The sequence below is a fragment of the Mytilus edulis genome, chromosome 7, assembly GCF_963676685.1.
Source record: "Mytilus edulis chromosome 7, xbMytEdul2.2, whole genome shotgun sequence".
In the NCBI taxonomy this organism is placed as follows: Eukaryota; Metazoa; Mollusca; class Bivalvia; order Mytilida; family Mytilidae; genus Mytilus; species Mytilus edulis.
The window spans coordinates 14,349,769-14,375,443 of NC_092350.1; the positions used below are offsets into that span (position 1 = coordinate 14,349,769).

At 31.7% G+C, this 25,675-nt stretch overlaps 1 protein-coding gene across 1 annotated transcript in view; it reads left to right on the forward strand.

The window, feature by feature from the left end:
• The first annotated feature begins 5,030 nt into the window (after positions 1 to 5,030).
• LOC139529994 (harmonin-like) overlaps positions 5,031 to 25,675 on the forward strand; it is a 59,886-nt gene continuing 39,241 nt past the window's right edge. Inside the window, exons 1-3 of the mRNA XM_071326003.1 lie at positions 5,031 to 5,136; positions 13,425 to 13,492; positions 14,888 to 14,971. Of these exons, the coding sequence (XP_071182104.1) occupies positions 5,101 to 5,136; positions 13,425 to 13,492; positions 14,888 to 14,971 (188 nt within the window). The 5' untranslated portion in view covers positions 5,031 to 5,100. The remainder of the gene's footprint in view (positions 5,137 to 13,424; positions 13,493 to 14,887; positions 14,972 to 25,675) is intronic.

A 25,675-nucleotide genomic window follows, 5' to 3' on the forward strand; every position in this document is an offset into this window, starting at 1 on the left:
TGGCAACAGTCGCACTTGAATGTTCCATGCTGTACGTCTCCATTTAGATTATTTTGTAAGTTAGAAAAGTACTGTCGAATAGCGCCTTGTTTCATTATGTTCTTCTCCATTCTGGTCCCTAGTTCGGATGCCCATTCTCCATTGAACTGCAGTTGCTTTGCATGAAAAGCAGTATGAGTAAATAAGTCCCGCAAAGTACGAAATTTTGCAAAACATATCTGACACGTGTGTTTGGGAATGCGTCCAACCTGTCTACGACTACCTTGTTGAGAACACTGGTGATCTAAAGCCATGTGTATCATCAGTTCATCCTGGTTTTCTAGATACCTATCGCACATTAAACACGGAATAGTCGGCTTTCCATTCTCTGAAAGGTGACGAAATTTCTTCAATCCTGTTTGTCCTGCTGCCGAAATATCTTCCGTAGATTTTCGTTTCAATGGCGTTTCTTTTGATAAGACGTTACACTGTTTGTTGTTCAGGGTTTCTTCTTCCAGCGGTTCCTGTTTTATACGCTGGATCATGGCAGAAACTTCTAATTGAGATACCATCTCTTTGCTCATTTCAGTTTAATATGGGAATGCAGTTTAAAATTGTCTAAACTAAAACTAAAAATATTCCAAAACTTTTAAAGTCTGTGTTCTTTAAGTTGAATAAAATAAATCCTTCTTCGCCAGACCCCTATCTGCTAATGACTAACAATTTACAGTGAATAATGCGAAATAAAATATTAGTGCTATAAGCTCCTAATGCAATTTATTGGGTAAAACTAGAAGTTATTAATTATTAACACAACGAGGCTTCCCTTTGTAAATTATTCTATTGGCAGAATTCTTAATTATTGAATTCATGCGACGTATGTTGAACGGTTCAGTGTAATAATGCTGAATAATTAATGACCTTACGTTGGACGCTACCCACGGTCGATACACTATGTAAACGAAAAACGCCTCAAAATAATTGTAACAAATAGGAATAAAAATAATATATAATTTATAGAGTCTGAAATCTCATTTACTTTGACAATTTGCATATGTTAAATGTAAAACCATTTAAACACAATATCGACTTCTATTGACAAAAAGCAAAGTGTGATAGAAACAGTGTTTCTCTTGAGTAATAGATTATATTTATTTAATCTAATTAATATGTCTTTTTCTAATAAAAATCTGCAATATGGATTTTAATTTCTACTCAAATTTGTACTTTCATTGTAATTTTAAAAAGTATGTATGAGTCGTTTATTTATTTTAAATTAGATTCGACGTAATGTTTATATTTCATCAGGATGTTAACTTAATTTGGGATTCGGTATTAAATCGGCCTTCGTTTACTCGAAATTAAACTTTCACAAGTTCTTTCTACATCTAAAGCGATAAGATACTTAACAAAACTTGATAAAAATATAAACATATGCATCATAATAGTTAAACATCAGTCTTTTTATGGTCGTTGTATAAAATATCCAGATATTTCAGTTCTGTGCCTTTCGTAACCTCCAACGAAAGCGCACCTTTTTGGACATAATAAACTTCGATGATATTTCAGCAATACGTCACGGAGTATGCAAGTCAATTAGGAACCTTTGAATATATTCCACAACAGAGACGATTTCAATATTTATATAGATTAATCTTTATTTCTATTTGAGTTCTTTCGGGAACGTTCAATCTGACTTATTTTTTAACCGTGAATCAGTTATTAAACGCATGATGATGGATAGCTCAAATTGCAATTTTGCTCATTTTTTTTTTTTACAGATTTTGGCAAATTTTGAGCAATACTATAAAATGTTAAGAGACTGTCACAGGTTTAACAACGAGCATAATTATGTGAGAAATACAAAAACTGTAAGCTCTATATATTGTCTTCCGTGTACAAACTAATTCGTTTTGGTTACTCGAATATGTAGAATTACCATTTTTGTATCAAAATGTCCGTACCAGCATTACTGTAGCGGTGAATAGTATTTTCTTTTAAGGGAAATGTGTTAAATAGTTGAAAGTTTATTTAAGCCTCGGTCACACCTTACCGGATAGCACGAACGGACGGCTAACGGATGAAAATAAAAGTTGTTCGTTGACAAAATTGTTATCCGTTGGGAGTCCGTTGATACCGAATAAAACGGACGTGTAACGGATGCATAACGGACACACACCGGATATGCAACGTACGAGAAACGGACACGTACCGGACAGAACGGATGTCGAACGTACATCCAACGGACAAGTACCGCATAAAACGGACACATAACGGAAGCGTACCGGATAAAACGAATAAAAAGATATACGGAAAAATCAAAGGCGACAATAATAATACATGTAAATCGCATAAATATTCAAAATGTTTCTGTGTAACTGGTTTTGGTTTGTTCTTTACAATTCCCCCAAAGGGCAGTGTCTGGCCTGAATAAGAACTGCTTGATTGTGAATACGTGGCTATACTCTAAGATCGATTATGAATAATAAGAATTTATGAACCTTAAGATATCTGACATACCAATAATTGGCATTTCTGACTCGTAATTTTCAATTGGCATTTATCCGTTTCAGATCCGTTCATCGTCCGTTTTATTCGTTATACGTCCGGTATAGAAGTCCGTTTCTCATCCGTTCAACATCCGTTTTATCCGTTAAGCGTCCGGTAGAAGTCCGTTGGTGAATTTATCTTCCAGACCTCCAACGGATGTATAACGGACACGTAACGGATACAAAACAGAAACGAAACGGACGAGTACCGTACAAAACGGACGCCTAACGGACGTTCAACGGACATTTTATCCGTTGGACGTCCGTTCAAAGTTTTGAACATGCTCAAAATTTTCCACCGGACAGAACGGACGTCGACGGATAAAACGTACGCTTAACGGACATGCAACGGATAAAACGTACGCTTAACGGACATGCAACGGATAAAACGTACGCTTAACGGACATGCAACGGATATGGACGGACGTATAACGGATAAGAACGGACGTCTAACGGACATGAACGGATTGAAAAAAGTTATCCGTTAGGCGTCCGTTCGAGCTATCCGGTAAGGTGTGACCGAGGCTTTAGTATATGATATAGTTTCTTTCTTTGAAATTTCAATAGGAAATTATAAATTTTAATGTTTTGACGCTCCATGCGAGTGAGAAAAAAAAATAACAATGGTAATTTAGCGGCTCTATACTCTAAATGGCTGAATTGGACAAAAAAGGAAAATCACAAAAATACTGAACTCCGAGACAAAATCAATCGGAAAGTCCCTAATCATATGGCCTAACCACAAAAATGATCTCTTGCACGTATCCCATCCGACAGAGATACCCATACGGAGGATAAGAGTATTGGATATGCGGTGTATGTATACGCTAGAGATCCATTAGCAAAGAACCTTTCAAGTCTGGTAAGTTACTGGACTTGCTTGGGCTCAGTACAAAGCTTCAAGTTAGTATTAACACATTATTGAAATGTTTATCATTTATTATTGATAGTATAATGTAAATATTTTAAATTAATCTTTAAAAACATGTGTTTATACATGTTTTTGTTTTCAACAGTTATAATGCTTATGAAAAAGTCATACCTAAACGTTAATGAAAGTTTGCAATTTGATTTGCGGTGCCATAATTTTGAAAAGTGTGAGTTAAAACTTATATATATGGTAGTTTAAGCAAAGATGAGCTCCTCGAGAAGTTTTTTGTAGAATGGACGTTGCCTGAATTAAGTACAAAAGTTACTAAAGGTCTGTATGGCAATACATGCGTACGACCGTTAATATTAAAAGAAATAAAGGACAAAGTAAGAAAAGGACCTTATTTTATATCAGGTTTAGAAAATGTAAGAAGTATTGGAATATGCATTATTGTATATTGTATACTCTTTTAGAAATATGTTTTTCAGTCATTGCTGTGGGTAAAAAAAATAGTCTTTTTAAAAGCGGGAGAAAGCCAATCAGTCTAAATCCCAGCCAGCCCTTTAAAAAAATATTCCAACATGTGCCCAATGATTCTACCTGCGATAATCTGGCTACGATTAAATTCTACACGGGAGTTTCGAAAGAAGCTTTATAAGGAACAAAAACAGAACCTGGATGTAAGCCTGAGAGATGTAAATCTTGAGAGCAGCAAAAACTCCGAGATGTGAATCACATCTTCGATCACAAATCTCTAGTTGTAGATTGTTCAGATTCATAGATTTTTCAAAATACTCTTGAGCCTTTCTGAGACCTGACTCGGGGATATCAGTCGTTTTCAAGTAAGTTATGGTTGATTGTCGCGTCTCGGTGCCATCATAGCTTACTTATCTAGGGCCGGTAGATGGTTCCATAAAAATATACCCGAATAATGAAATTTAGTGTCTTCATAAAGATATACGTTAGATTTTGGTTGAGGTGTATATACATGAACGTTATAGTATTTCCATCAGAATATGATCTACATACAAATAATTTCGATGAGAAAGTTCTAAAATATCACAAACATTATTTGGAGCCGAAAACTTTGTCAATGATCTTATACACCTAAATGATATTCAATTCTAGTCTTTAAAGTAAGACCGCCAAGTTGTTTTAACAGATCTTAACAGTTGAAACATAGTACAATATTTTTCCTTCGGTATATATATTATTTGACATAATTCACAAAACTTGTTGCTTGTTTGTTATAGTTCAGTAGATCTTTTCGTAATTTAGGATTAATTATCGGTTTCACCCTTGTAATATTGTTCTACAATAATTACGGTATGTAGAGTATAGCCATTATAAAATGATATTGTAAGAGAAGACGCTCATATTGCAAACAAATTCAGGCTGTATCGACACATAAAACATTGGCAGTGTAGCAAAATAATTTAAGCGATGTCCACAGACCATTTTAGAGAGTTGTGTTATTCTGAGAACATTTTTTTCAGTCTTTACTTCGTCCAACAGAAGTCTGCTATTAACAGCAAGCTATGTTTTTATTCAAAATTGTATTAATTCATGGTTGATTAACTACTATGAAAATACTTGATCAAATAACTCTGGTTACACCATGTACACCGGAATTTTTAACACGCTTGGTCCGAAGTTGTTTCATTTAATAGAAACTTAAATGTAAACAAAGCTGTCGGAGTGATGGAAAATAGAGTTGCAAATCGATTTGTTGAACAGGTATCAGCAATATTTCAATTTTAATTTAATTTATATGATAAAAACATGTGTATAATATAGATATGTCGGCTAATGAATGTCATTATTTGTCTCTAACATGTTATGTGAGGACAATAATACCAAACTTAAGGGAGACAACCAAAACATTAATTACTGTTATAATTTCAAACACCTTCTATTGCTTCCAATGGCAAATGCTAGGAATACTATTAGTTAAACGCCCTTGATAAATATCATAGGCTGACACATCATAGTCTGTTTACCAAAAGGATGTGTCTTGGTATAAAATCTACACAGTTTAATAAAAATCACCCCATATCATATGTTATTCAAGAAATCAGACACACCTTTATCTGTCTTTAGAAGGTATATTATTGGTTAGTTTGAATAATTATGACTTCTTGAAAGGCTATTTTTAAAAATCTGTGACACCTAAGACAAGATGTCATGATTATTTGGACTTCTTTATCTGTTCATCTAACTTTTGCCTGTCATTACTGACAAACCCTTACTTATCATGCTTATGGCCTAAAAAAAAAAATGTTGTGTTTCCGGTAACCAGACTGACCGTCCTTCAGACCCCGACTCAAAAGTTTTCAAAGCTGATGTGGGAAAAAAAATAATTTGTATACCGTTTTTTCTGAAAGAAAATAAAATTTTTTAAGTCCCTCGATCTTTTTATCGCCCCAAAAGAAAACAACGCTAATTTTAAACTCGAGGCTTATTTTTAGAATGTACTGGAAAGTGGAATCTTCTTGGCTAATTGTATATGCGGGAGCATGCGCAGTAGTTATTTTCGTTTGTCAGTGTTTGAACATGGCAACACAATGCATCCTATTCAATGTTCAACGTGGAAAGTGTGACCATTTCGTGGAGAAAAAAATATTTCTAAATTTTACAGAAAGTAACACCTTTTTTGACATTAGCAATGAAATTTATCCAATGTCTAACATCGATGAAAAAAAACTACACAACACAAATTTTGTGCTCGACCACCGGCAAAAATGACTGGACCGAGATTGATAACAATAACACAACTGTTGGAACAATGCATTCTTTTGGAATTAAATTTATCAAATTTTCATGCCAGACCCTTCTTCAAAATGAACCTGATATTAATCCATCTGAAACTGGTAAGCCAATCAACGCTTTAGACATTCTGATGAAAAACCACAGATGCTTTGCCAAAAGAAAGTGTCCTGCCAGGTACAGTGTACATATATTTGTCTATCTGTAGGTTTGGGATGATGTTTGGTTCATGTTCCTATAAATGAATCTGCCCCACATCTTTTCAATTTCTTTCTCTGATAATCCCAAACGTTTGGTCCTGAAATAGGGGAATTGGGTTTAAAAAGCTAATTTCCTAGGGGAAGCGCTGCCCAAATTTTATTTAGGTTTGGACTTAGTTTTTTTTTCAGGGGTATTTTAAAAGGGGGTAAACTATTAAAGGCTGATAAAAACTCACACAATAATCTTGAAAATTGTCAAATGGTCTTAAGCAATGAACAAAGTGTCCATGCCTTTAAACAAAACCGAGACAGCAATGAAATATTATAAAAAAAAAAAAAAAAAAAAAAAAAAATCCCTACCTACATGTACCGTCCCTTCAAAATTTCAAGGGGGTGATCGGAAACACAACATTATTTTTTTTAGGCCTTAGAGAGAGGGTTTGTAAAACAGATAAGCACTGCTAAAGTCAACGTTTTGTTTAAATTGTGAGTCCAAATAACCCTCAATGGAAATTCCAGGCTAATGGCCGGGCCTCACTGAAGTTTTGAGTTTGAGGGCAGGTGCATTTTGACTCCAATTTGAATTAATTGACTACCATAGGATTATCAGTTTTTCTAACAAATGTCATGGCTCTCTCCAGGCACTATGGGTTCCTCCACATATAACAAAATGATTGCAATGAAAATTAAAAGTGGTGTTTAACACCAATTAATTGATCAATCATTTAACTCTATTGACCTTAACATGCATGAAATATTTGCCATATACGACAGTTATAAGCAACTATAATCAATCAATCATTTATCAGTCTTAATTGACTTATCCCATTTATAGATTTACTGAATAAAACTAACCCAGCCACTGACCGCTAGAGGACTAAACTAACCCAGCCACTGACCGCTAGAGGACTTACTTAAACTAACCCAGCCACTGACCGCTAGAGGACTTACTGAATTAACCCAGCCACTGACCGCTAGAGGATTTACTGAATTAAACCCAGCCACTGACCGCTTGAGGATTTACTGAATTAACCCAGCCACTGACTGCTAGAGGATTTACTGAATTAAACACAGCCACTGACTGCTAGAGGATTTACTGAATTAAACCCAGCCACTGACCGCTAGAGGATTTACTGAATTAACCCAGCCACTGACCGCTAGAGGATTTACTGAATTAAACCCAGCCACTGAACGCTAGAGGATTTACTGAATTAAACCCAGCCACTGACCGCTAGAGGACTTACTGAATTAACCCAGCCACTGACCGCTAGAGGATTTACTGAATTAAACCCAGCCACTGACCGCTTGAGGATTTACTGAATTAACCCAGCCACTGACTGCTAGAGGATTTACTGAATTAAACACAGCCACTGACTGCTAGAGGATTTACTGAAATAAACCCAGCCACTGACCGCTAGAGGATTTACTGAATTAACCCAGCCACTGACCGCTAGAGGATTTACTGAATTAAACCCAGCCACTGAACGCTAGAGGATTTACTGAATTAAACCCAGCCACTGACCGCTAGAGTCTTACTGAATTAAACTAACCCAGCCACTGACCGCTAGAGGACTAAACTAACCCAGCCACTGACCACTAGAGGACTAAATAACCCAGCCACTGACCACTAGAGGACTTACTTAAACTAACCCAGCCACTGACCGATAGAGGACTTACTGAATTAACCCAGCCACTGACCGCTAGAGGATTTACTGAATTAAACCCAGCCACTGACCGCTAGAGGATTTACTGAATAAACCCAGCCACTCACCGCTAGAGGATTTACTGAATTAAACCCAGCCACTGACCGCTAGAGGACTTACTGAATTAAATGAACCCAGCCACTGACCGCTGGAGGACTTACTGAATTAAACTAACCCAGCCACTAGAGGACTTACTGAATAAAACTAACCCAGCCACTGACCGCTAGAGGACTTACTTAGATGAGTGATTTTTAAATCACTGATTCAAGTAACCGGAGTTCGCGAAATCTTTTTTCTAGTTTCTACTGGTGGTCCTTGAAGAAAATCTACTGGTCCTTACTATTAATTCTATTGAAAAATACTGAAATTGTGTCGGTCCTACGCAAAATTTTGGTCGTAAAATCCTGAGGACTGACACTTTTCGTGAACTCTGAGTCACATACAATCATAAAAATGTACATGGCATACATGTATGTATTGTGTCCATAAATGTTGGAAGTAAGAGTTTCTTTAATCACCTATTAAGTATTTAGTACAAATAAATCACTGGAATACATGATTTAATTAAATTGTAGCTTTTAAGCCTTTAAAAATGCAATGCTTATCACCCAAGGACTAATTATGTTGCTAAAATTATCAGAATCAACACCTGTGTGATGGGATGATCGGTCATATCAGGTGATGACCTTGTACTGAATCTGGGGTAATGACATGGAATTCACTACATCAGGGTTTCCGCTGGCGGTTGCCATTTTCGCAATTTGCGAAAAAATAAAAAATCACTTCTTTAAGTATTGTTATCTGAATATAACCCCTACTAATCTTAACACCCCTGACACATGCCTCATCTGAACAGTGAAATTTTGATTGTCACATCAGTCATGTCAGTTATATTTTATTTCATGTATAAACTTCAGTCCAAATAAAATTCAAATAATTTTTATTGGGTGTAAATAAAGGTGCTGTTAATAATGCTGTACTTTCTGAATTAGGTTTATTACCACTTTCATTGTCAGCCCTTAAAAATGCAATTAACTTCTGACTTCATATCATTAATATGGACAGTGAGAGTATGGTAAAGAAAGCATACAATGTAAACTTGAACTTTCCTAATGGTTTTTGTAGTAAATTAAAAGTGTTATTAGGTAAACTTGGTTATCAGCATGTCTGGGAAAATCAAAATACTATGTCAAAGAAAAAATAACTTTTTTCATTTCAAAAGAAATTAGAAGAGGAATTCATAAAATTCTGGAAAAAGCTCTTTTTGTGACTCTAATAATGGTAGCAGTCATGGTAATAAACTAAGAACATATCGAAAAGTTAAAAATAATTTTGAATTAGAAAAATATCTTCTACTGGACCTTAACAAAAGTGTTACATTATTTCTAAAATGGTAAAAATCAGAATTAGTAATAGTAAATTACTAATAGAAGTTGGTAGATATACTAGAACACCTTTAGAATAGAGAATTTGTCCAGTATAATAATGGCACAATTTAACAATGTTTAAAGTGTCATGATATTAATTTTTTTTAATAATAATTTATTTTATTTAAGTGATTATGATATACATGACATAAGTAAGTAAGTAAATTGTTTATTATAGTGACATGTGTAAATCAGCATAAATATACATAAATTTGTACAAAATATAATTACATATATATAATACACCCGTCCCAATGGACCAGTAATTCATCTTTTACTTTCAATTCAATATATATCAAGCATGATATCCACAAATTGAAAATATAAGTATATGTTTATATAAAAATCAAAAAATGTATATATGTATAAAAAAAACTCTAACTTTTTGGGCAGATTTTCATAATTTGGGTATTTACATTCAGAATACTTAATTGTTTTACATCTCTCATTGTCTTTAGATTTGTACATTACAATAGAAAATTTCCTGGGGAGATTTTTTGTCACAAGTAGGAATACATGTATGTACACATTTTGTGAAAGTCTTACAATTTATAATTTTTATCTTATAAAACCACAAATAATATCATAATTGAATACAACTCATGACTATGAAGAAATTACAAACTGTCAGTACTATCATGTCACCTATTTAAAACTAATTAAATAGGTCCATTACTGACATAATAGAGAAGGTATTTGGATTTGTCCTTTTGCAAATATAAATAATATATTAGGATGAACTCCTAAACAAGTCCCTATGAGATTTCACATATATATAGTGTTCCATTTAATTACATTGTCTGTATGTAATATTGATGAAGTCATGATTATTTTAGGGATGTGGGTTTTGTTATATAACTTGTCTGAAGAATGATCATAAACATTTTATGGCCATCAAATATTGTCACTAACTTCTTAATCATTTATATACTATCAATTAACTGTTGGTTTTAATTTTAGTTTTAATTGGAATTGCAACTGAAATTTGAAATGGTTGATGTAATAAGTTCTAAATAATAAATGTTGTTCTTTCAGACTGATACTGTTTTTAGTTTCTTCTATTTCAAAAACATGGATCAAATTATTTATGTTATGATTATCTCACAAAGATAAGAGGAAAATGAAATTAGAATATTATTTAAGGAAATGTTTAATTTTGATGTTTCTTCCCACCTAATCATCCGATTAGTACGTCATGTACATGTTTATACCATGTTACCACTGCAAACATCAGTCAAAAATATGAACATTTTATCCCCTCCCCCCTATCCCCAAAACAAACGTTTTTTTATTAGAATATTAAGTTCCTGTATATATCTGGTCTTACCATTTTTAATGCTTACATGTACATGTATCCGAAAAAGAAAGAAAATTTAGCGTGTTATGTTGAAATCTAAATGACAACCATTTTTACCTATCCTTTATCAAGAAAAAAATCAATTTAAACCAGCCTATCTCAAGTTTAGTTATTGGACAAGGGGAATATATGCTTCATGTTTTAACATACATGTGTGTGTCTGAACAAAAAACAGATATATAAGAAAAAAAGTTATGTTTTTATAGGTCCTGCATTGAATAATCAATTTACTGTTATTTTATGACAGGTTGTGTTTGTTTGGACAAGGCCAGTGGATATTTAGTAATTTCATTAAACATTTCCCTCGAGGGTCCTTTGAAAACAGATTATAATTTTTATTAAATTTTGATCTCTCTGATAAGAGATATCAATTGGTTATCTAAGGTCCTATAAATTTCTGTGTTTGACGTCTATTTCTACCTGTTTGTTTGTATAATTGTTGTATTGAGTAATGGTGTATTGAACGGAAAAATCTTATGAAATTTTATATCAAAGAAAACTTATCAGTACCGGTAATCTTGATTTAACACAGATCAAAATGGCTTCAACAAGAAATTCTAACGCTTCCGAATTTTCCAGTAAGGTGAGTCAAGGAAATTAAGTTTTCTGAACATTTTTCTATCAAATACAAAATGTTTATTACTATTTTTTTGTCTTTCCTGATCTTTCAGTACAACCCTGTCATTGCCTGTGTAGTCTGCCTTTGTGCTCAATTTTTGCCTTAGTTAAAGGTTAAAGTTCATACATGTACTTCCAGTATTATTGAAAATTGAATTCTGAAGAGCAGAAATAGAACGACCTGAGCCTTGTGACACCCTACAAACAATTTATATTTCTTTATTTCATCAGATAATCATTATTAATTTATAAGAATTAATGTTATAAAAAATGTGAAAAAGACAGATTCTGCCACTGTCCAAATTACATTATATGTACATGTAAATACACTAATTTCTGCACTCTCGAACAAAAGAGGTGATTGGATAACGTTTGATTAGCTCTATATTATATTTTAAAATTTATAATTCATATGTCTCTATAAGGGTGAAAACTACAAGCATGACTCCAACTGTTTAATGACAAGATACAGTGCATCGATTATTTCAATTTTTGTTAATTATGCCTAGCTGATGCAAGAGGTGGGACTAAAACATTAATTGTTCATGGAAAGAGTTCTATAGTTTTGAGATTTTTAATGCCTATAATTGTAATGAACCAACCTATGAAACAAAATTAAGAGAAAGATATTATTTTTTGCATGTTCTACTAGCATACGATGTATATATATATATATAACTCGTCTAAACATCAACCCAACAATGTTAGATCTGTAAATTTGCTTTCACAAATTTTTGGTTCTTCCCTCGCCGGGATTTGAACCCATGCTACTGTGATATCATGAGAACCCATGCTACTGTGATATCATGACACCAAATCGCCTGCACCACTATATATCACGCGGGGGGGGGGGGGGGGGGGGGGTAACTTCGATATTTTTTTTGGTAGGGGTGTGCCATTTTTGCCTCAAAAAACGTACCCATTTTAATATAACATTCACTGAAATTCAGTACCTATAGTTATATAGATATTTAAGAAAGAATGACCTATACTTATATACAATATTTAAAATATATATGATATTTTTAAATGTCAAATACTTCCATGCAGAAAGATGCAAATTTAATCAGATTTGCAGAAGAATAGATTGAATTTATATATGATATGTAGATCATACCCCAAATCAATATACAGTTATATCATACCCCAAATCAATATACAGTTATCAAATGTGAATGCATTTTAATATAGGATGCCATTAAAAAGGAGGGTCATTTTTATATAAAATCTCGCAAAATTATGACCCATATTTTTGGCACATCACCGTATACCCAATAATAGGAAGTTACCCCCCCCCCCCCCCCCCCCCCCCCCCCCCCCCCCCCCCCGTGCTATATATATACAAGATTTGACAGTTAAGATGAAAATCTAGATAATTTTCATGCAAATATAAAAAAATTAACCAAGTTAATTTAAGTTTAATATATAATTACAAACACAGCATGTTAATGTATGTGCTCTACTCTTTACTACATGCAATGATGAGTTGCTTCAGTATATACATGATATAGATATGGAATGGTGAGTGCATCACAAGAACTGTTTATACTACAGTTCAAATATATATATTAAATCCTTTTCTTGTGCACTATAGCTGTCATGACTGTATCAGAGATATCCATTGCTATAATAATCAAAGCTAGAATAATAACCCCAACACATGATTGTGTTATAGAAGTACTGTCACCCCTGGAGGTCTTTGGGGGCCTTTTAGCTTTAAAACCCTTGATAGAGATTGAGATCAAAGCTTCTGTTTTGCTTTATGGAATATTTGAATTTCTAGCCATGTCAGGTCTGAATGGGGATATAAATACTTTTCTACTGATTATGAATGTGTCAAGTTTTGTGATTTGTAGGTATGTAGAAATTATCAATGCAAGCAATTATTGAATTTTTTTAATGCATAAGAAAAGTCAACAATTAAAAATTAAAGTTCAGCTTATTTGTTTTTTAGGTAAATGACCTGATACCCCAGCCAGAAGAGAGAGATGCCATATTTAGATCTCTGGAAGTTTATCAACAGTAAGTAAAACGTGTCATGTGATTTAAAAGTAAGACATGTCATGTGATATCTATATATGTTTTCACATCATCTAAGAAAATGTGGTATGAGTGCCAATGAGACAACTCTCCATCCAAGTCACAATTGGTAAAAGTAAACCTTTATATAGTTCAAAGTACGGTCTTCAACACAGAGCCTTGGCTTACACCAAACAGCGTGCTATAAAGGGTCCCAAAAATGACTAGTGTAAAACCATATTCAAACAGGACAACCAACGTTCCTATAGCTGCTTGAATTTAAATAAAAAAACTAGATATCTAAACTTGTACAAAACTAACAATACAATAATGTAAACAACAACACAAATAAATCACTACTTCTTTTCACATACAGTAAATGTAATGTTTTAATTTCTTGTTTTATTTGGAAAACATTAGTACAACTGGAGTATATTTAAGCTCAAGGAACAGTAAAGTGTCTATGTCACAGATTTTGGTTAAATACATGTAACACATACTACTTTGACTCAGTGAACTATATTTAACATGTTTAATTGAAATTAAAAAAATCATGCATTTATCTCTTATTCTTTCTGAAATATTACTGATTGAACTCTTCCAAAATAACATTTGTATTTATCATATATATAGAAAGCACATAATGACATAAAGCATTAAATTTATCTATAACTCAACATGTTGACCTCTCATTGTCTCTCCTGGATTGATTGTGTTTTTGGGATACATTCTTTTAGGTGTAATACCCAATATATATCTGATCACTCACTAATATATGTTGTTGTTCTGAAACAGAAATCATGAAAGCTTGATATTATTTAAAATAAAATAGTCAAAAATCAACATCCTGTACTACATGTACTACTCAGGTAGACCAAACATTTTCACCTGCTTGTTGTGGGCGTACAAGATAAGTTGGACATTGTTCTCTATGTTTTGTCTGTATCCTATAATGTTTACATGATGTTTCAAGTTTACCCAACATATTGGATTAATAAAACATTGGACATTGCCAGCAAACATTTTAGGTAATACATGTACTACTAGCATATCTTAAAAAAAGGACTAACCTTATCTGTGAGTAGAAGGAATGTAGGTTTTATGGGCTGAAAAGTGATTCAGTTGCAACATGTATGGATACTTACTCTCAAGTTTGAGGACTATTCCATGTTAATAAGTGTTAGCAAGTTTAAAAGGCATATATTATATAACAGAGCGTTATTTTTAAAATATTTAACTTTTGTTTTATGGAATATGTCTTCTAAGCTTGGAACATTCTAAGACTTTGGATTAGTTCTCAGATGACTGAGTATAGTACTCTTCATGATAAGATTTTGAACATCATATGTTTTACATTATGCCATGTTTGGTATATATATAAATATACTTTGTTTACAGAACTCTAGATCTTCTCCAGCTGGTAGAGGAAATGATGAAATACATAGATGAACCAACCAAACTAGAGCTATTTGAGTATTTGAGGTCAGTAAGGGATGTTTGCAAACTTGTACAAAGTACTAGTAATTTTTGTAAGAATACTTATTCATGATATACAACTGTTTATTTACAGCAGAGGTGTAATATGCCTTAAAAGCTTAACTGGCATTATGAGAACCCAGAGAGAGGCATTTGAAGGAATCAGATAAAAACTTGTACAAAGTACTAGAATTTTTTGTAAAGAATATTTATTCAACTGTTTATTTACAGCATTTTGTACTGCTGTCAGTGCTATATACAATGAATGCTTAATTTATGCATTATGAGGGTCCAGAGAGAGAGAGGCATTTATAAGAATCGGACTACAAAATGAGCTGACATTAGCTAACATTTCCTGGGTTTATTTTTAGGATTTTAAAGCATTTCCTTGTAGGCTATTTATAGTTTATTGGCCATTTGTTGAACTTCCACAAGACATTAAATAGTAACAGTCAATTAGTTGTTATATGTAAATGGTAATTTAAACTGTGATTAAGAAGATTATTTTCATCGTATTTAAGTCATCAGGTCAAATACAGTTATAAGTATTTCAGTAGAATTGCCATATTTCTATATAAATATTTATGGTTTCTGGCCTGGAAAGATGATCACAGTTATATTTATAGCTATAGACCGACGTAAACTGTAGTGAAAACTGTGAAACCAGTCTCAGTAAGACATTTAGGAGATAAGAATGATAACTGTTGTTATTTTAAGCTGCGACTGCATCAATTGGTGATATTATAGTTGCGAATTGACTTTACTGGTAACGCATTAGGGGAGCCAGTAAACAGTATTTGCGACCATCAAATCACCAAATCTATGCAGTTCGAGCGTAAAATAAATATTGTTATCTCCATTCTAATGAAACTAATAGAAATCAACATCAAATCATACATTTAAAATCTGTAATATACATTGTCTGCGCTTGCACATACATCATGTGAATTGATGCCATGAGAATCATTGACGTTATCCAATCAAAATGAACGTTACAAATGATGTTGCATTAGATTTCAAATGTGTGTTACACTCAGTTAAACTAGATTGCATTTTTGACTAGATTTACTAATTTCCATTTGATCCTTTGAACATGCAAAAGTACATTTTGGGATTTTGTGAAATGCATTTGGGAGTTTTGTTAAGTACATTTGGGGGTTTTGGGAAATGTGTTATGGAATTTTGTGAGGTGCCTTTTTTTCTTTTCTCTTTCAACAGGGTACTGTAAATTCAGAAATTATTGCATGTACATTTTATTGTGATTTAGTCATTTAAGACTTAAATGCGATTTTAATTTTTGCGATTTTGAGAAAAATCCTGTTGAATTCATGTAACAATTTTCAAAATGCAAGTATAAGTTATTGCAATTATACCCTGTCACATTTTTGCAACAATAAAAACATTGCAATAATTTATGAATTGACAGTATATGGTTTTAGCAATAAGTTCAAATACATAACATAAAGTTGGTTCCAAAATCCTTGACAATAATAAATTTGGATTGTTTGGTTTCATATTATATGCATAGATGTTTTATTGTTTGGAAAATGATGCCCCTATGGGTAAACAAGACTTTATGGTGGAATACTACATTATACATATTTAGCCATATCAAAACGACAATAGTTTTAACAACAAAATATTTCTAATTTTATAAAAAAAATAATGTGTTGAATTATATAATGTTAAGCACAATTTTATTTATTCTCTCTTTTTATAAGTTCACTGCTATTCCTCAAATTAGTCTCTTCTTTCTACAACCAAACAGCAATGTCAGATGGGTGCTTTGACTTCGTACTGCTAATGCCTTCAGTTAAGCATGGTGAAATCACTGCAAAAATTGCCCTTTCAAAAATTTTTTATATAAAAAATACAGTTCTATTGTGAAAAGAAATATAACAATACTAAAAGAAATATTATTGATTTTTAGTTGGTTCATCTTATCTTGTACTAAATTATTTAAATTCCATTATCTATACCAACATATTTTACAAACATTTGGACAATGTTGGATATTTATCGTATTTACCCATTAAATATTAAAATTTTCATTACAGAATTCCAGTTTAAAGGACATTACATCTTCTTGTTTTATAAAATTTTAACAACACAAGATTACTAGACAGCCAATTATCTTTTGTTTCCACTAATCAATTTTTCAGCATTATAATTAAAAAATTAATTATTCATAATATAATCTAGTCGGCTTTGATACAAACTCATCAATTTTTTACAATACAGAATAAAATGTCTTTTTTCTTTAGACAGGTCTAGTAGGTATAATCAAATATTAAAGGCTTTCACATTGTCTGTTTGTATAATTTATTGATCCCAATGCTATGACCAAAGTGTTGATAATTTATTTATAGTCTATTAATAGCATTTCATAAATAATTTGGTTGCTTACTATTATGTATATCAATTTACTTTATGAAACTTGAGAGGAAAAATATTTCAGAAATAATGAAATATTTTGTCCAATGATAGGAAAGTATAAGGTTTTAAAATTTGATACACATATATTTTTCATAATTTTTTCATTCATAAGGATAATTTTTAGAAACATAATTTTATGATTAAGCAGTGGTCCCTGGACACAGTTTTGTCCTTTGATTTTGGTTGTCTACTAATAGAGTCCCTAGTGGGGACAGTGTAAAACTTGCATAATTTGTCATACACCATCCAAATTTGTTTCTTAATATTTCATGCATGCAATAGTAAGTTAGGGGGACAGAATTGCATTTCAAAAACAAAGGGCAGGAATTCTTAGCAAATGTATTGATTTGGTCCAGTTTGAAAAGGTAAAAAATTAGCATATCTGAAGCTGTAAAACTGAATAACAGACCAGGGATGGGGTAATTGAAAATGTAATGGTAATTAAGTGTAATGCATTACAATTTTCCATGTAATTGAATGTAATGTGTAATTGAGCATTTTTTGAATTACATGTAATGGTAATTTAATTAATTACATTGAAAAAGGAATGTAATGCTCAATTACTTTTGAATTACATTTCAATTACATGTACTTCTATGGTGTTGTAAAAAGATAAGGATTTGTGTTTTATAATATAAATTGTACAATTATATTTATTTTTCAAATATTGATCTCACATACTTTTTTTTAATATATAATGTCTGTAATTTATTCTGAAGTTTTTATATTATTTATTTGACCTACAGATTTTTTTTCAATAGTCTTATAACATGTATAATTTTTAAAAAAAATGTGAGGATTATATATAAGGGTTGTTCAGTTTTTAAGAAAGAGACCTTTTAAGTAAATAGATTGATAAGTAATTAATCACCTTTACACACAAACAAACAAATGTGTCACCGTGAAAAATCTTTCTTTGACAGTTCATTTAGAATTTAAAATCACTGCACACAAAACAATTTTGTTAAATTAGTATACACTAAAGGATTATAGAAATAAAAATTAACAGCTGTAAAAACAAACAGCAATTAATCAGATTAAAATGTCCAGGGGCAATGCCACTATTACATGTATTTTCTCTAATTAGCAAAATATTGCTAATATTTAGACATAATATACATTGTTTGTACTAAAAATTATTTTCAATATTGTGACAAGCACATGCACTTATTAATATTTTTAAAGTAAATTTTTTTAAATTTTATTTATAATTTCTTTCTTTGTATTATGTTTACTTTAAATGACTTCATTTCCGAGATTTCAAAATGACCCCTTGATGTATTGACAAGTTAATCATGTTAATAGAACAAATTCCCTCTCCTATCAATATGATGATCTTTTGATCATGGAACTTCTATGTTCTGATCAAGCAACATCTGCCACATTAGCTAGAAAGACTATTTAGAATTGCTATCAAAGTGTTCCGACCAGAGAGATTCAGACTAAATGACATAACATTAAAATTAACTAATGATTATCAAATGCAACGCTTAAACTATGCTTACATGAATATTTTACACATGCATTATATATACATGTATATATTATTGTTAAAAAATATCAGACCCCTTTAACATACAAATATCCATACTTTGAGTTATAGCAAATAAAATTTTCTACAATTGTGATATAATTTGTCCCTAAAGTAGAACACTTCTACCCACGGTTTTCAAATTACAATATATGTTGCAACCAATGACAAAATTAAGGTCAATTTCAATATTGACTATTTTCCTTTTACCCTTTAGGAGTTATATGTCAGAAAAATGAGTATTTATGTTTTGTCCATTAATAAACTTAATATGAACCACTTGACCCATGTTTTGTCCATTAATATACTTAATATGAACCACTTGACCCATGTTTTGTCCATTAATATACTTAATATGAACCACTTGACCCATGTTTTGTCCATTAATAAACTTAATATGAACCACTTGACCCATGTTTTGTCCATTAATAAACTTAATATGAACCACTTGACCCATGTTTTGTCCATTAATAAACTTAATATGAACCACTTGACCCATGTTTTGTCCATTAATATACTTAATATGAACCACTTGACCCATGTTTTGTCCATTAATATACTTAATATGAACCACTTGACCCATGTTTTGTCCATTAATATACTTAATATGAACCACTTGACCCATGTTTTGTCCATTAATATACTTAATATGAACCACTTGACCCATGTTTTGTCCATTAATATACTTAATATGAACCACTTGACCCATGTTTTGTCCATTAATAAACTTAATATGAACCACTTGACCCATGTTTTGTCCATTAATAAACTTAATATGAACCACTTGACCCATGTTTTGTCCATTAATAAACTTAATATGAACCACTTGATCCATGTTTTGTCCATTAATAAACTTAATATGAACCACTTGACCCATGTTTTGTCCATTAATAAACTTAATATGAACCACTTGACCCATGTTTTGTCCATTAATAAACTTAATATGAACCACTTGACCCATGTTTTGTCCATTAATAAACTTAATATGAACCACTTGACCCATGTTTTGTCCATTAATAAACTTAATATGAACCACTTGACCCATGTTTTGTCCATTAATAAACTTAATATGAACCACTTGACCCATGTTTTGTCCATTAATAAACTTAATATGAACCACTTGACCCATGTTTTGTCCATTAATAAACTTAATATGAACCACTTGACCCATGTTTTGTCCATTAATAAACTTAATATGAACCACTTGACCCATGTTTTGTCCATTAATAAACTTAATATGAACCACTTGACCCATGTTTTGTCCATTAATATACTTAATATGAACCACTTGACCCATGTTTTGTCCATTAATATACTTAATATGAACCACTTGACCCATGTTTTGTCCATTAATATACTAAATATGAACCACTTGACCCATGTTTTGTCCATTAATATACTTAATATGAACCACTTGACCCATGTTTTGTCCATTAATATACTTAATATGAACCACTTGACCCATGTTTTGTCCATTAATATACTTAATATGAACCACTTGACCCATGTTTTGTCCATTAATAAACTTAATATGAACCACTTGACCCATGTTTTGTCCATTAATATACTTAATATGAACCACTTGATCCATGTTTTGTCCATTAATAAACTTAATATGAACCACTTGATCCATGTTTTGTCCATTAATATACTTAATATGAACCACTTGACCCATGTTTTGTCCATTAATATACTTAATATGAACCACTTGACCCATGTTTTGTCCATTAATATACTTAATATGAACCACTTGACCCATGTTTTGTCCATTAATATACTTAATATGAACCACTTGACCCATGTTTTGTCCATTAATATACTTAATATGAACCACTTGACCCATGTTTTGTCCATTAATATACTTAATATGAACCACTTGACCCATGTTTTGTCCATTAATAAACTTAATATGAACCACTTGACCCATGTTTTGTCCATTAATAAACTTAATATGAACCACTTGACCCATGTTTTGTCCATTAATATACTTAATATGAACCACTTGACCCATGTTTTGTCCATTAATATACTTAATATGAACCACTTGACCCATGTTTTGTCCATTAATATACTTAATATGAACCACTTGACCCATGTTTTGTCCATTAATAAACTTAATATGAACCACTTGATCCATGTTTTGTCCATTAATAAACTTAATATGAACCACTTGACCCATGTTTTGTCCATTAATATACTTAATATGAACCACTTGATCCATGTTTTGTCCATTAATAAACTTAATATGAACCACTTGACCCATGTTTTGTCCATTAATATACTTAATATGAACCACTTGACCCATGTTTTGTCCATTAATAAACTTAATATGAACCACTTGACCCATGTTTTGTCCATTAATAAACTTAATATGAACCACTTGATCCATGTTTTGTCCATTAATATACTTAATATGAACCACTTGACCCATGTTTTGTCCATTAATATACTTAATATGAACCACTTGACCCATGTTTTGTCCATTAATAAACTTAATATGAACCACTTGACCCATGTTTTGTCCATTAATAAACTTAATATGAACCACTTGATCCATGTTTTGTCCATTAATAAACTTAATATGAACCACTTGACCCATGTTTTGTCCATTAATATACTTAATATGAACCACTTGACCCATGTTTTGTCCATTAATATACTTAATATGAACCACTTGACCCATGTTTTGTCCATTAATATACTTAATATGAACCACTTGACCCATGTTTTGTCCATTAATATACTTAATATGAACCACTTGACCCATGTTTTGTCCATTAATAAACTTAATATGAACCACTTGACCCATGTTTTGTCCATTAATAAACTTAATATGAACCACTTGACCCATGTTTTGTCCATTAATAAACTTAATATGAACCACTTGACCCATGTTTTGTCCATTAATAAACTTAATATGAACCACTTGATCCATGTTTTGTCCATTAATAAACTTAATATGAACCACTTGATCCATGTTTTGTCCATTAATATACTTAATATGAACCACTTGACCCATGTTTTGTCCATTAATATACTTAATATGAACCACTTGACCCATGTTTTGTCCATTAATATACTTAATATGAACCACTTGACCCATGTTTTGTCCATTAATATACTTAATATGAACCACTTGACCCATGTTTTGTCCATTAATATACTTAATATGAACCACTTGACCCATGTTTTGTCCATTAATATACTTAATATGAACCACTTGACCCATGTTTTGTCCATTAATAAACTTAATATGAACCACTTGATCCATGTTTTGTCCATTAATAAACTTAATATGAACCACTTGACCCATGTTTTGTCCATTAATAAACTTAATATGAACCACTTGACCCATGTTTTGTCCATTAATAAACTTAATATGAACCACTTGACCCATGTTTTGTCCATTAATAAACTTAATATGAACCACTTGACCCATGTTTTGTCCATTAATATACTTAATATGAACCACTTGACCCATGTTTTGTCCATTAATAAACTTAATATGAACCACTTGATCCATGTTTTGTCCATTAATATACTTAATATGAACCACTTGATCCATGTTTTGTCCATTAATAAACTTAATATGAACCACTTGACCCATGTTTTGTCCATTAATATACTTAATATGAACCACTTGACCCATGTTTTGTCCATTAATAAACTTAATATGAACCACTTGACCCATGTTTTGTCCATTAATAAACTTAATATGAACCACTTGATCCATGTTTTTGTCCATTAATATACTTAATATGAACCACTTGACCCATGTTTTGTCCATTGATATACTTAATATGAACCACTTGACCCATGTTTTGTCCATTGATAAACTTAATATGAACCACTTGATCCATGTTTTGTCCATTAATAAACTTAATATGAACCACTTGACCCATGTTTTGTCCATTAATAAACTTAATATGAACCACTTGATCCATGTTTTGTCCATTAATAAACTTAATATGAACCACTTGATCCATGTTTTGTCCATTAATAAACTTAATATGAACCACTTGACCCATGTTTTGTCCATTAATAAACTTAATATGAACCACTTGATCCATGTTTTGTCCATTAATAAACTTAATATGAACCACTTGATCCATGTTTTGTCCATTAATAAACTTAATATGAACCACTTGACCCATGTTTTGTCCATTAATAAACTTAATATGAACCACTTGACCCATGTTTTGTCCATTAATATACTTAATATGAACCACTTGACCCATGTTTTGTCCATTAATATACTTAATATGAACCACTTGACCCATGTTTTGTCCATTAATAAACTTAATATGAACCACTTGACCCATGTTTTGTCCATTAATAAACTTAATATGAACCACTTGACCCATGTTTTGTCCATTAATAAACTTAATATGAACCACTTGATCCATGTTTTGTCCATTAATAAACTTAATATGAACCACTTGACCCATGTTTTGTCCATTAATAAACTTAATATGAACCACTTGACCCATGTTTTGTCCATTAATAAACTTAATATGAACCACTTGACCCATGTTTTGTCCATTAATATACTTAATATGAACCACTTGACCCATGTTTTGTCCATTAATAAACTTAATATGAACCACTTGACCCATGTTTTGTCCATTAATAAACTTAATATGAACCACTTGACCCATGTTTTGTCCATTAATATACTTAATATGAACCACTTGACCCATGTTTTGTCCATTAATATACTTAATATGAACCACTTGACCCATGTTTTGTCCATTAATAAACTTAATATGAACCACTTGACCCATGTTTTGTCCATTAATATACTTAATATGAACCACTTGACCCATGTTTTGTCCATTAATATACTTAATATGAACCACTTGACCCATGTTTTGTCCATTAATAAACTTAATATGAACCACTTGACCCATGTTTTGTCCATTAATATACTGTGAAAGTACTATTATTCGTGGGGTACCAATTTTCGTGGATTTCGTGATTGATGAAAACCACGAATTTAAGTATCCAACGAAATGCTTTTTTCACTCTTGATTCATTATGTAAATTCTAAAACCATGAATTCAAAAATCCACGAACCAGTAAATTTCTCACAAACCACGAAAATTGGTACCCACGAAAATAAGTACCATCACAGTACTTAATATGAACCACTTGATCCATGTTTTGTCCATTAATATACTTAATATGAACCACTTGATCCATGTTTTGTCCATTAATAAACTTAATATGAACCACTTGACCCATGTTTTGTCCATTAATATACTTAATATGAACCACTTGACCCATGTTTTGTCCATTAATAAACTTAATATGAACCACTTGACCCATGTTTTGTCCATTAATAAACTTAATATGAACCACTTGATCCATGTTTTGTCCATTAATATACTTAATATGAACCACTTGACCCATGTTTTGTCCATTAATATACTTAATATGAACCACTTGACCCATGTTTTGTCCATTAATAAACTTAATATGAACCACTTGATCCATGTTTTGTCCATTAATAAACTTAATATGAACCACTTGACCCATGTTTTGTCCATTAATATACTTAATATGAACCACTTGACCCATGTTTTGTCCATTAATATACTTAATATGAACCACTTGACCCATGTTTTGTCCATTAATAAACTTAATATGAACCACTTGATCCATGTTTTGTCCATTAATAAACTTAATATGAACCACTTGATCCATGTTTTGTCCATTAATAAACTTAATATGAACCACTTGACCCATGTTTTGTCCATTAATAAACTTAATATGAACCACTTGACCCATGTTTTGTCCATTAATAAACTTAATATGAACCACTTGACCCATGTTTTGTCCATTAATAAACTTAATATGAACCACTTGATCCATGTTTTGTCCATTAATAAACTTAATATGAACCACTTGATCCATGTTTTGTCCATTAATAAACTTAATATGAACCACTTGACCCATGTTTTGTCCATTAATAAACTTAATATGAACCACTTGACCCATGTTGACCCATGTTTTGTCCATTAATAAACTTAATATGAACCACTTGATCCATGTTTTGTCCATTAATAAACTTAATATGAACCACTTGACCCATGTTTTGTCCATTAATATACTTAATATGAACCACTTGACCCATGTTTTGTCCATTAATAAACTTAATATGAACCACTTGATCCATGTTTTGTCCATTAATAAACTTAATATGAACCACTTGACCCATGTTTTGTCCATTAATATACTTAATATGAACCACTTGACCCATGTTTTGTCCATTAATAAACTTAATATGAACCACTTGACCCATGTTTTGTCCATTAATAAACTTAATATGAACCACTTGATCCATGTTTTGTCCATTAATATACTTAATATGAACCACTTGACCCATGTTTTGTCCATTAATATACTTAATATGAACCACTTGACCCATGTTTTGTCCATTAATAAACTTAATATGAACCACTTGACCCATGTTTTGTCCATTAATAAACTTAATATGAACCACTTGATCCATGTTTTGTCCATTAATAAACTTAATATGAACCACTTGACCCATGTTTTGTCCATTAATATACTTAATATGAACCACTTGACCCATGTTTTGTCCATTAATATACTTAATATGAACCACTTGACCCATGTTTTGTCCATTAATATACTTAATATGAACCACTTGACCCATGTTTTGTCCATTAATTAACTTAATATGAACCACTTGATCCATGTTTTGTCCATTAATAAAC